Here is a 13581-nt window from a genome sequence, read left to right as displayed (position 1 = left end):
ATGTGGATGTTACATTTGTAAATGTATTTTCTCCAACAAATTTTATGAGCTTTTTTATGACCATAATTTTTGATCATTTTGAAATGTTTTGTTGCGCTGAAAATTTTCAAATTGTAGCATGAAGTCTCTTTGCTTCAAAACTGCGTCATCTTGTTGCATTAGACACCGTTAATGGATCCGAAATATTAACTTGCAATTTAAAAACCTCAAAAAATAATTGCACATAAGTTATGTTTAGTTTTTTGATCTTCAGGGCAACGGTTGATTGAAATCAATGAATGGAATCATTTTTGCCTAGAATGACGTAAAATAATTGTCAACCAATCAGCAATCAGGACTGCGCAACCTTCAACTGATAATTGTTTCTAACTAGTTTTAAAAAATGCTCAGCTCTGGTCAGTCGAAAATTTAAACGCAAAAAACCGAGAGAAATAAATTAGAGAAAGAGAGTTTAGACTAGTGATTTCCGGTCAATGCGACTAGAGCGGCTCCCAGTCATTTCCCCCACTCATTTCCGCCCCAAAAACAGTCAGTTCTGGAAATAACTGCTTTTGTAGCGGAGGACTGGGACGGAAATGACTGGGTTTTAGGGGCGGAAATGTTTGGTCACAAACGACAGCTGTTAAGATCACAACCACTTTGGGTGGGACTATAAGTTCAATCTTCGTTTCAAGGTTCTGACCAAAAATCGCAAAGTAATTTTGATCACAGTTTTGGCTGGCTCTGACTCAAAACGGTATATATTGGCACCTATAGAAATTCTGGATCTTATTAACAATTCCCGCCCCTCTATGGTACCTTGTGACAATTACCTTCTCCCCTATAAAGAAAGAGTTGAACAATTAAACATATGCGAACTTTGTACCTTGTAACGAATCCTCCCTTTTGGAAGAAGGGGGAATACAAAATTCTTTAGGCTTGACCAGTAAGAAATGATTGTAAGTTGTACCACCCGGGTTGAGGTCCAAGACTCATGTCCAGACTTTCGCGACAAAAGTTTGGCATGTCCATACTTTCCAGATCCAAATTCGGCATGTCCAGACTTTGGCGACCAAATCTGGCGTTTCCAGACTTTCGCGACCATAATGATCCGTCGCGACTTCCGCGACCGAAGCGGAGGTGGCGCGACCAAAACATCGCTACTCATATTTGCTATGTCCAGACTCTCCCGAACAAGAGTTGCCATTTCCAGACTTTCGCGACTGAAAAACTCAGGCGCGACTTTCGCGACCGAGGCGGATACGGCGCGACCCTGCGGCTCCGGAAACGGCGTGACCGGCGCGATCAAACTTAGTTATTTCCAGACTTTCCAGACGAAGATGGAGACGCAATTTTTCAGACCAACATGGAGACGGCGCGACTTTAAAAAAAAAATTGCAGGGCTTTCGCGACCGATAGGGAGACGGCGCGACTTTCGCGACCAAGGTGGATACATCGCGACTCAAAAAGCAACGGCGCGACCGGCCTGGCCAGCGCGACCAGAAATGGCACTTTCAAGTTTTTCGCGACGTAGTGGAAGCGGCGCGACTTTCGCGTTCAGAGTGGAGGCGGTGCGACTTTCCAGACTAAGGCGCAGACGACGCGACTTTCCAGACCAAGGTGGAGACAGCGCAACTTTTCAGACCAAAACGGAGACCACGCAATTTTTCAGACCAAGGCGGAGGCGGCGCGACCAGGATTTATATTCCTCGCGACTCAGGTGGTTGCGGTGCGACTTTCCAGACCAGAGTAGCGACGGCATGACTCTCCAGACCAAGGCGATTACGGCGCAACATTCCAGCTCAAGGCGGAGACGGCGCGATTTTCCAGACCAAGGCGGATACGGCGCAACTTTCAGACCAAGGCGGAAATGGCGAAATTTTGGAGACCAAGACGGAGACGGCGCGACCAAGAATCAATTCCTCGCGACCGATGTGGACACGGTGCCATTTTCCAGTTCTCTCATGAATTGACCGAAACGGTCTAACGATGTCCGTTTTTGGCTTTTTCAGTCGAACGATGTCCGATTTAGACTTTTTCAGTCCAACGATGCCCGTTTTCGACTTTGATAGACTTTACCGGACATTGTTTGAAATTTTTCGCTTTTACCGGGAATGAGTCGAAGCGTCCTGAACTACAGCAAAACTCGGACATCATTTGGCCGTTTCTGTCGAATAGTGTTTCAACAAACTCAACCTGGGCAGCCGCAAAATATAATAGAAAATGCTACAAACTTGTCGTCTTTTTTGTTAATATTCATTGAATTTTTCTGATATATGTTTGATTTAAATGGCTTTCAATTTTTGAGGCTACGAATTTGTTGTTGCCCTAAAAAGATTGCTTATATTACGTAGGGACCAAGTGTAGGCCTTCTCGTGGTGGTCCTGTATTTGATCAGCAAATATGTTGATCTAGCTAACTGCGCAATAAAAACATATATACTTGATGATTTTGTAATCTGCATCTGTATAACGCTTACACAAGCAAAAAAGCCGACAACAATTCCATTACTAAAGCTTTGCGCGACTCATGTTGCAACTTTGCGCGACGCATGTTGCGACTTTGCGCGACTCATGTTGCGACTTTGCGCGACCCAAATTAACAATGTTGCAAATCTGTGCGACCCATGTTGCGAATTTGTGCGACTCATGATTCGACCCTGTTCGACTCATGATTTGACCCTGTTCGACTCCATCGACCCTGTTCGACTCATGATTCGACCCGATTCGACCCATGATTCGACCGTGTTCGACTCATGATTAGACCCTGTTCGACTCCATCGACCCTGTTCGACTCATGATTCGACCGTGTTCGACCCATGATTCGACCGTGTTCAACTCATGATTAGACCCTGTTCGACTCATATAAAAATTCGACTCTGTTCAACTCATGATTCGACCTTGTTCGACCCATGATTCGACCCTGTCCGACTCATGATTCGACCCTGTTCGACTCATGATTCGACCATGTTCGACCCATGATTCGACTTTGTTCGACTATAGTGTTCGTTCGACCGTCTTAACTTGCGACAAAAATTGGACTCCGACCGAGTTGGTCTGGAAAAGTGCGCCGCGTTCGCCTTTGTCTGGAAATTGGCGCCGTCTCCGCATTGGTCTGGAAAGCCGCGCCGTCTCCGCCTTGGTTGCGCCGTCCCCAGGTTGGTCGGTAAAGTCGTGCCGTCTCGCCTTAGTCTGGAAAGTCGCGCCTTCTCCGCCTTGGTCGCAAAAATTGCGCCATATCCGCCATGGTCGCGCCGCATCCGAAGTCAGACCCTAATATCATAGTCGCGCCGAGAGTTTGAGTCTGGAAAGTCTGGAAGTCTGGACTTAAGGTCGGGAAAGTCTGGACATGAGTCGCGCCAAGGGTCACGCCGCATCCAGATTTAGAACCAAATAGCATAGTCGCGCCGAGAGTTTAAGTCTGGAAAGTCTGGACATGAGTCGCGCCAAGGGTCGCGCCGCATCCGGATTCAGACCCAAATTGCATAGTCGCGCCGAGAGTTTAAGTATGGAAACTCTGGAAAGTCCGGATTTAGACCCAAATAGCATAGTCGCGCCGAGAGTTTAAGTCTGAAAAGTCTGGACATGAGTCGCGCCAAGGGTCGCGCCGCATCCGGATTTAGACCCAAATTGCATAGTCGTGCCGAGAGTTTAAGTCTGGAAAGTCTGGACATAAGGTCTGGAAAGTCTGGACATGAGTCGCGCCAAGGGTCGCGCCGCATCCGAATTCAGACCCAAATTGCATAGTCGCGCCGAGAGTTTAAGTCAGGAAACTCTGGACATGAGTCGCGCCGTGGGCCGAGAAAGTCTAGACATACCAAAACTTGGTCGCGAAAGTCTAGACGTGGGTCGCGAAAGTCTGGCCACAGACTTTCGCGACTCATTTCCAGACTTTCCCGACCAAATTTTTGTATGCCCAGACTTTCGAGTTTCGCGACTAAATTTCCAGAGTTTGGTGACCAAATTTCGGTAAGTCCAGGCTTTCGCGGTCCACGGCGCGACTCATGTCCAGACTTTCCAGACTCAAACTTTCGGCGCGGTTAAGCAATTTGGGTCTAAATCTGAATGCGGCGCGACCTTCAAAGTCTGGACATGAGTCTGGGACCTCGAACTGGGTGCTCAATTAAAGGAAAAGCTCTGAATGGTAATGGTAAACAAAAAATTAACAAAAAAAAAATTAAAACTGAAAAATTTTCTATTTTTTTTTCTTCTTCCCCACACCCGGTATGACAAGTACTTCTCAAAAACTTCTCAAAAACACTGAAATTGAACTTCTAAATTTGTGGGAGAGCTCGGAGAATAAAAATTGAATGTTGAATAATATAAAATCTTTTTTTAAAGGTATTCACTTTTTTGAAGAAAAATGTTGCGATATTGCCTAATTCACTAACTTTCTGCGCGCTTTGTAGTTTTCGAGTCTCACCACAAACTGAAAACGACACTAATTTGAAGAAAAAAAATCCAATTAAAAAACACTTTTTGGTTTTTTATGAGCAATGCAACCGGCGCTCCTTGTTTTCTATGTTTTTATATGTTTTGAAATCATTTTTCTGTTGGTCACTGACAGTTAATGCCCAAATTTCTACGTGTTTGCATATTTCTCGAATTATACCACGCACCAAAAACGACACTTATTTGAAGAAAATGGGGGAAAATCCTTTTGTTTTTTTAGTTTTTTGTTAATGAATATGGTCGGAACCTTCATGAACATTTTTTTCTGTAAGCATTTTTGTTAAAGCCACTGGCGGCAATTTTGAGACTGTTTCAATGTAGTGAAACAAATTGTTGTATTTCGGATTTGGACTAATTCTATTGGCCGAAAAATCGGCACAATATTTAAGTTTATCGGTAGTACATTTTCATAAATTTATAAACAGAACAAAGAATTTTTTAATCGTTTGCAGATAAAAGAACTTGAACTTTAGTGAATTTGAATTGAACTTCATTTTGCGCCCCTTGATAAACTGTTGAGAAACATTTGAGGTTATGTATCGGTTGGTTTTAGAGATAAATATTGGATAATCAGCAATTGAGGTCATGTCCTGCAATCATCACTAAGAAGTTTGTTATCGAATATTTCGCGCCTCCGCCATTTTGAATCCATTTGATAAATTCGCACAGAGAAAATCAAATATCTCTATACTTTTTCCACCATCGGGCTGGAATACACTTGAACCCAAAACAAACTCAACATTCTATTGAGGTCAGTATGGTTAAATGAAGTCAGGTCATGGAGTGTATAACAAATCAACACATTTTTTGCAGTCAACGAGTTGCTTTTTGTGTTTTTTTTAATCTACTGAACAATCTACGTGACGTTTGCCGACTACTTTTGATTAAAATTGAAGATATTTTTTGATATGAAAAAATCCTTAAATAAGAACAAAAGTAATTAATAACGATATGGAAAGTCTGTTTTCTTACAATAAGAGAGGCTAATCTCTAGACTAAAAAATGCGAAGGAAGCGGTAGATTAAATCAGAAGATCCTAATTTTCCTAAATTTTTGGGACTCTAAACAAACATGATTTTGAAAATTTATATAATAACTGATCTTGCTTCGAATTGGTTTTTTAGACTATCCTCATGAAAATTAATTTTCTATTGCAAAGTATAGTATACTATGTCTTATCGGATTTTTCATCCGACTTTCGATGTTTTTCTGTTTTCATTAACCATCTGTTAAATTTTGATGTCCTAAGATTACAAAATTTGAGCGATACTTTTTCAATAAGAAATTGCTAGTTTTACCAATCTATTCATTTAATAATAACAAAAAAGAAGTTTTGTGTATTCGGGTATGTGTTCGTGTTCGTGCGTGTGTGTGTGTGTTTTTCTGTGTTCAAACTCCTCGTAGGATAATAATCGGAAGAACGTAAAATTCTACACGTATGTGCATATGAATACGGGAATTGCTAAGCGCTATTTGGTTTTTCAAATTTCGCCCACCTTCCCATCAAAAAGAGCACACAAATTGCTCAAAATGGAGTTCAGTGACATTTACTTTCTTACAGTCAAATTCATAAGATATATAGAATTGAGCACATGTTTTTTTTTGTCCAATTTTAGTAATAATTTAAATTAAATACTTTTGCCACAGCAAGCTCTCAAAATATTTCGGATCAACGATAAAAAATGAAAAACGAAGCTATTTGGGCTCTGAAGAGCAAATCACAAAAATCAATTCAAAATAATTTTAGAATGCAGAAAACTGGGCATCTTTTTTGAAAAACAAGGCATCCCGGAAAAAAAACAATTTCAGACTACAAGACAAACTTCAACAGTACGCATAAAAAAATCAATAATGAAAATTTGAATTTGAATTTGCTGATTGGAATTTTTGGGGATTCTAATTTTTTTTGTTTCAGTTGTTGATTTTGTTTCGATCAATCATATGACTTTCCAACAATTGCAAAAAAGCAAATAAAAAATTGGATCAAACCGTAAGTTGAAACTCAGGAAGTGAAAACAATATAATTTATCAGGAGACCCAGTGATCTAGATTTGGAAAAAGTTGCAAAAATATTGCAAAATGTTGCCAAAACCATGCAAGATCTTGACACGTTACCTTGCAGGATTGTGCAATACTTGCATGGTTATCTGCCAGAATATACAAAATTCTTTGAAACAGTCGTAAAATCTTGGCAAGATGTTTGACAAATCTTGATTAAAATAATCAAAGAAATTTGATCCAGTAATTTTTTGCCATTCAAAAAAGTCACCTAGGAAGGTTAGACTTCGGATTTTCACCAGATGAGTTAAATTAAAGATACATTATAGGAGAATATAATAACTGCATATTCAATCAGATTTTGAGCTCAAAATAAGTAAAAAAATTTTATTAAATTTCGAAAAAAATATATGCATTTTTGACTCAAAAATTAACTTTTAAAAAATTTTACCACAGTAAATTGGATTTTTGGCGTTGCACTATGCAAATTTGGAACTACAAAATTCAAGTTTTTCAAAATCAAGTAACCTTAGATATCTAGGCAAAATTTTTGATTGTTAAAAGTGCAAAAATCACTTTCTACAATCGTTTGAGCAACTCGGATTTCTTTGCAAGCTCCTACCAAGATCTTTCAAGATCTACGAAGCAACATATCCATGATATTTGCATTATATAAAAATAAATATAATCCTATCAAAATTTTCCGAGATAAAAACAGTGAATGCGCTCGATGTTGGACAATTAAAAAACGAAACCGATCTTCGAAAATTTCCAGCACTGTAGCTATACAATTTTTAGGCAGAAATACAGTCAAAAGAAATAGAAGTTGCAAGTTTGAGTTTTCGTGCGATGAAAAGAACATACATTTTTCACCTCTGGGCCGTTCTCTCTGCAACTACATAATATTCACAGTTGAAACTTTGATATATGATGGATGAAACTGTTCTTTCAGTTATAGCCGGATAAATAATCGTAAAAATTACTTAAGAAGGGTTGTTTGACCATTTATTCAGAAATCGTTAGAGAGTTGTTCTCAGTGCCAAAAGCTTTGTAAACAGCAAAGCAGTTTAAAAATTTGGACTTAAAAGTGTTCGTTGGAAAACGAAGGATCTATGCAAGGCAATTTTTGCTTGCTATCAAAGTAATACCAAAAAGTACTCAGCTTCAAAACAATTTTTGTCTCAGATTTTGGCTTTTCACCAAACAAGTTGCTGAATTTATTGTAGTTTTCCTTCTAAGAGCTTAATCAGGTTTTTTTTAAATGAGGGCCTTGCTTAGACCGTCAGCTTTCCAACGAATACTTCCTAGTCCAGCATTTCAAACTGTTTTTACGGAATTTTTCGGCACTGAGAATACCTCCCTGACACTCTCTGTTTAAATGGCCGACTTTTAAACACTTTTTACAGCTGTTTATTCGGTGATGTTTTTAAAAAACAGTTTCAAGCATCATATGTCAAAGTTTCAGACGTGAATATTATGTAATTGTAGAGAAAACGGCACAAACGTGAAAATATTTTCGGTAATTCTGTTGCCTGAAAACCAAAAGTTGCACTTTCTACATCCCGTAACTGCATATAACTTGATGCGAAGTTATTCGAATTTGAAATTTGGAACGGCATAAAATTGATTTATCGATGCCATTAAATTTTCTGCTTAAAAGTGATGTTTGCTGATATGAACTTTTAGAAGTTAAAAAATTTGCTGCTGTTCTTTCTTATCATGGAAATGCATTTTTTTGTCTGGTAAAATCTCCGTTTGCTAAAAAAAACTAGCCCCTTTCCTAACATGCCAACTTGCTTCTCATAGGTAGATCCAGAATTTTTACGTCGAATAAACTAATAAACAGATGCTCGCCGAAAAAAAGCTACATCGATGATGAGGCTAAAATTTTCAATTTCAGATAAACGCCTTTTTGTTGGTCTTTAAAGTTCAACTTCGGAAGCCAATTTTTGTTCCGAATTTCGATACAAAGGTAAAGGAATAATTGTGCTCGGGTGGGTTTTTTTTTCTTCACACAAATTTCGAATTTTTAACTAGCCATTTTTGACGGAAATTTTTTTATCATTCGAAAGTTATTGTTGTCTTGAGCTTAAATTTGAGAAGATATTTTACCTGTGATTATTTTTTGTAAAGTTATGGGGGTTTTAAAATTGCCATTTTGGGCAATTTGGAACAATTAACGCGCGATATGTTTTGCGCTAATAACGCGTAAGCGGAGATTTAATCCGTCTTAGAAATCGTTCCAAGTTGGTGGTTGAAAAAAGTTTATTTGCAAAAATTGATTTGTTACAAGAAGCAAAATTGATTCTTTTCTACTTTATATGGCATGTGGGGGATGGTTTTCAAAACAAATCTCAAATTTTAGAAGAAAAAATTTCATTATATTTTCTTACATTTAACTTTTTATTGTTATTACTGCTCCGTGAACCTTAAAAGGCAGTCGGAACATTCAGGGCTTCGCCCTGATACAACCAGTCTGGTTTGTATTTTGTTCATATCCTTTAGAAAAGTTTCGATTGCCAAATAGTTAGACTCAAAATAGGAAGAATTGCAGTGGGAAGCGCATATTTGAATTAACTCAAATTTTGAGTAGGATTGACTTATCACTGCGTGTGAAACAAAACTTCAAAGAATCTTGTGGGATAAGTGTAGTGGAAGAGAACTCCATTCCCTTACAACTCGAACAAGATTCTTTGTATCAGGGCAAAGCCCTGAATGTTCCGACTGCATTTTAAGGTCAATGGAGCAGTAATAACATAAAAAAATTAAATGTAATAAAACAAAATGAAATTTTTTTTCTCTAAAATTTAAGATTTGTTGTGAAAACCATCCCCCCATACGCCATCTAAAGTACAAAAGGATAAATTAGGTTCTTTTTAACAAATCAAATATGGCAAATAAGCTTCTTTCAACCAACTTGGAACGATTTCTAAGTCGGATTAAATCTCGGCGTACGCGTTAATAACGCGAAATATATCTCGCGTTAATTGTCCGAAATTGGCCAAATTGGCAATCTTTAAGCCCCCATAATTCTAAGAAAAAATGATCACAGGTAAAATATCTTTTCAAATTTAAGCTCAGGACAACAATACCTTTCGATTGATATTTAAATCGACGACTCACCGTAAAAATTTCGAACTCTCCTTGACGCTATTTTAGCCTAATTTTAGCATTGAGCTTCCCGTTGAAAACCCGCGTCTTTTTGATTAAAAAAGAAAAGCAATGCTCCTGAATCAAATTGATAAAAAGAACTTTCGAGTATGTGTTCTGATTAAGTGGCCATGGCCAATTTGCTTGATTATCTTATGATTAAAAACAGATCACCGACAACGTTGTTGTAGCTTTGCAGAAATTTTTGTTCAAGAGAGGGTTTCAAGAACCCTCGAAAAAGTCGTAAATCCACACCTGGTCATAACATAAACTTGATTCTTAGGTAATATTAGGTGCTTCCGGTATGACTGATAGTTGGAAACAAAATCTGTACACTGCCAAAAGTGCTTCAGAGGAACTTGAATACTACGAGAAGACAGCCAGAGAGTATGAAGATGACTTCTTCAAGAAAATGAAGTACTCTGGTCCAGAGGCATGCATGCAGTCGCTGCTTGAGTGTGAACAAAAACATGGTGCGCAAGGAGAGCCGCAATTTTTTTCTCTTCGAATGTTTCTATTTTCGAAGCAGACACTGTGAAATTGAAAATAAAGATACTGGAGATATAAGATAATCATGGAAACAGAAAATGGATTAACTTCTTGATAAATCAAAAAAAAAAAATTGCGCTTAAAAACAATCCAAAAACTGCAGACAAAAACCGCATGAAATAGTGAGCTGAAACAATCCAGAAATCAGATTTTTATTGCGTGCTTATTTTTAATAGAAGGTTAAATAGTCTTAAATTAGCTCACAAATTAACCAATCACTAAATCTTCTGCCATTTAAAAAGCATTCTTTAGTTTGAAAAACGGATTCCTTCAATTACGAAGTTGTATGATGCGCGCTAAATTTAGAGCGTAACTACAAACTCTCATTATTTCAATAAGAGATAAACCGTCAACTTCTCAAACTATTTTTTACAAACACTATCATTTAATTAACGCTTCTTCAGGTTTTCACATTCCCCGGGACTGTAAAGTGATTGACGTGGGTGCAGGGACTGGTTTGAGTGGACTGGCCTTGAGAAGAGCAGGGTTCACTGGCCAGATAGATGCACTGGAGCCATCTGAAAACATGTATGCTCTGGCGCTTGAGAAAAATCTGTACACTCAGTGGTACAAAGACCTCATTTATCCAGACAAGGTAAGCACTACCGTTTGTTTGTGGGAGACTGCATATAAGATCTGGACAACAATACCATTTGGTTGTATATGCTACATCTAAGATATGGATATAGAATGTATGGAACTTTTAACAAAAAAATGCAAATAGCGTTGCTATTTGCATTTTTTTGCTAAAAAAAAAGTGTTGCTATTTGCATTTTTTGCTAAAACTTCCATGCATTCATGGCGGATGTAATGAAATCGTGCTGAGCGTCTGACATCATAAAGTGGGCTGAGCGTCATTATACATTAATTTAATATTCAGAATGAAACGTGCAACAAAAACACCCTTTTTTGGCCTATACTTACGAAAAAATGCACAAAAGGTCATTTTACCTCATAAGGTTTAAATTTAGGGAAGCCGACATTTCAAAATTATGGAGCAATTAATTACGAATCACTAGATTAAAACAAGATCATCAGGTCATTAGGGCAAATCATTGTGAAATCCGTTTTTCAAAAGGTAAAAATCGGTTTTCATTTAATAACTTAGTATTGTTATGCTTGGGGTTTCGGCGATCAAACTAATAGATTTCAACTCAAATTTCTTTACTCCATTGAAGTTATCGACTCCCCGATATCAAATCTAAAAATATCTTTTACCTCCAATTATTTTTTGAAAATTTCCTGGGGTTTGAAAGTTGCCAAACTTGCCGTGCTCGCTTGAGTAATTTACATCCTAAGAATTTCATATTTGTCAGTTTTTAAATTTTGGTTATTGTGCTGGTTATCGTCATCAAGAAGCACAACACGAGTAAAAATATTAGAAATGCTTCTGAAGGCTTACTTTCTTGTCATGGGGATGATTCATGTTGTCTGGCCATGGGCAGAGCGACAATTCGTAAGAAGCGACAATTCATAAAAAGCGACAATTTGTAAAAGCGACAATTCGTAACAAGCGAAAATTCGCAACAAGCTATACGGAAGTAGTACACGCTTGCTCCGCTTCGCGTATATCCGGGCCGAGAGGTCGCCCGTTACAAATTGAAGCCTGTGAATGTCGCTTTGCCCCTCTTAAATCTAGTGACACATTTCGCCCCTAATAATTTCACACATTTCGTCCTCGCATGTTTCGCCCCTAACTTATTACACAGTTAATTAACCGCCGCTTTCTTAATGTAAATTTTAGGGGCGAATTGCGTGGGGGCGAAATGTATGTGGAACGAAATGTGCCAGTAATTTATGAGGGGCGAAATGTGTGAGGGGCGAAATGTGTGAATACCGACGCCTGTTTCGAATTTCCGCCTCACGCTGATCATGGGCTGGAAAACCTGTGCCAATGATTCCGGTTGCACTAAAAACTTCTGCATTCAAAAAGTAGGTGGTTTGAAATGTTTCAGGAAACGACTGTGCCTGCTGCTTCGTACGAATTGGTTATATCAGTCGGAGTTTTCAATACGAGATCCACAACGTATGTGACAGATTGTTAAAAAATCATTACCAGATGAAAAATAGTTTTAAAATGTATAGTTTAAGACCATTTATCCAAGATGAAAAGACAGTTACGGATCTAGGTTTTCTCGGTGGATTTTCAAAAAAAAAATGTATCTCAAAGCTCTCAGGTCCCACTACCAAGGCTCTTTTTTTGCCAAAGCAACTGCGCCGCTGGCGAGTAATTGCAAGGGTTTATCAAAAAATCGCTTTTTTGGTAAATCCTCTCAGAATGTAGATATGTCGCCAAAGGCCCCTTCATAAAAGCCTAAGAGTCGTTCGACCAAAAATAGATCTTAAAGTAGAACAAAACAGTTAACTCCTAGTGGAGAACTTTTCTTGTATCCCTGATTAAGACCTGCATGATTTTTCCTGGGCTCGGAACTTTTTCCTCAACGAACCACCGACCTCTATCCAGGGGGCCGAAGACCTTTGTAAAATTTTTCCGCATTGAAAATTTTTTGCACAATAGTCCAATATACGTTTCCATATATATTTTATTTTATTTTATTTTCTTTTCAGGAGTGGATGTCTTCCCGAAGTAGTCCGAATGGCAAAAAGTGGGGGCTACCTCTCCATCCTGTTCAATAAACACTATTGGGACCAAGGAGGATTCGAAGATACTCTGAACAGTTTAGTAGACCAGAAGGTGGTAGTGCTTCTCTCTCTCCAGTTCAAAGGGGGCTACTATGAAGGAAACACTGCAGTTTCATTCGTGCTGAAAAAACTTTGAATTGTGAAATCTCGCCGAATTTTTGTTTTCTGGTCTATTTAATGATAATTAAAATTGAAAACATCTGTTTTTAGTGAATCTTGCAGTGAATCTAAGAAAACTCATTACGAGGCCAAACTGTGCATTCTGTGCATTGTAAGCGGATTCCTAAACAGGTCCAAAATCGGATTTTTTACGGAATGCGCAACAATGCTACTTTTCTTTGATCTTCCTTGCTGTTTTGGATTCCAAGAACAATCACCTAAAACATTGTACCGCTCAAAATCGCTCGAAAAATAGGTGATTTTGCGAAATTCGCAACCGTATTTGCAAAATTTAGAACAGTTTGTGGAACCCACGAACAAAAAATTAGAAAAGTGTACAGTTTAATTGAGCTGTTGCAGAACCCGCAACTGTGAGCGGAATCCTCAAAATTGTAAATGGAATCCGCAAATTGCAAATTGAATCCGCATTTTCTTTGCGGATTCCGTTTACATATATGTTTATATGTAGTAGCGTTTAAAATTACATATTTTTTTTACTAGGTGGACACCAGCAAGTTAATCTCATTATTACGTTGATCAGCTGCCAATTGAAATACCAAATGTTCAATCTCAATTTCTTTCAACCCAACTTTGATTTTAATTCCTTGATAAAAATGAGTTTGCATAAAAAAACTCAGCGTTTACACTTTTT

General features: G+C 38.2%; 3 protein-coding genes across 4 annotated transcripts in view; all 3 read left to right on the top strand.

The window, feature by feature from the left end:
• LOC134842670 (vesicle transport through interaction with t-SNAREs homolog 1B-like) overlaps positions 1 to 13581 on the top strand; it is a 543554-nt gene that overhangs the window by 406669 nt on the left and 123304 nt on the right. The gene's annotated exons all lie outside the window — the stretch shown is intronic.
• The window catches only part of LOC134842672 (mitochondrial import inner membrane translocase subunit Tim10 B-like), a 532474-nt gene that overhangs the window by 406665 nt on the left and 112228 nt on the right, over positions 1 to 13581 (top strand). The window lies entirely within an intron of this gene.
• On the top strand, positions 4977 to 12973 carry LOC134841925 (uncharacterized). Of its 2 annotated transcripts, none has more exons than XM_063858012.1 (5): positions 4977 to 5181; positions 9872 to 10051; positions 10532 to 10722; positions 12083 to 12153; positions 12696 to 12973. In XM_063858012.1, exons 2-5 carry the CDS (start codon positions 9883 to 9885, stop codon positions 12904 to 12906), a joined length of 642 nt encoding a protein of 213 aa, XP_063714082.1. In that variant the 5' UTR covers positions 4977 to 5181; positions 9872 to 9882; the 3' UTR covers positions 12907 to 12973. The 2 variants fall into 2 exon arrangements, with proteins under 2 accessions (XP_063714082.1, XP_063714081.1); XM_063858011.1 differs by having other exon boundaries at positions 4978 to 5181; positions 9862 to 10051.

This window comes from Symsagittifera roscoffensis, chromosome 3 (assembly GCF_963678635.1).
Source record: "Symsagittifera roscoffensis chromosome 3, txSymRosc1.1, whole genome shotgun sequence".
Classification (NCBI taxonomy): domain Eukaryota; kingdom Metazoa; phylum Xenacoelomorpha; order Acoela; family Convolutidae; genus Symsagittifera; species Symsagittifera roscoffensis.
Note: the sequence above shows the minus strand (reverse complement) of the source record. Positions and strands in the feature narration are given on the sequence as shown.

What these genes read in the sequence shown, in the direction of transcription:
- LOC134841925 (XM_063858012.1), top strand. Translation starts at nt 9,883, where the DNA reads ATGACTGATAGTTGGAAACAAAATCTGTACACTGCCAAAAGTGCTTCA. An exon ending in TGAGTGTGAACAAAAACATG is followed by an intron (nt 10,052 to 10,531) that starts GTGCGCAAGGAG and finishes ACGCTTCTTCAG; the next exon opens with GTTTTCACATTCCCCGGGAC. An exon ending in ACCTCATTTATCCAGACAAG is followed by an intron (nt 10,723 to 12,082) that starts GTAAGCACTACC and finishes GAAATGTTTCAG; the next exon opens with GAAACGACTGTGCCTGCTGC.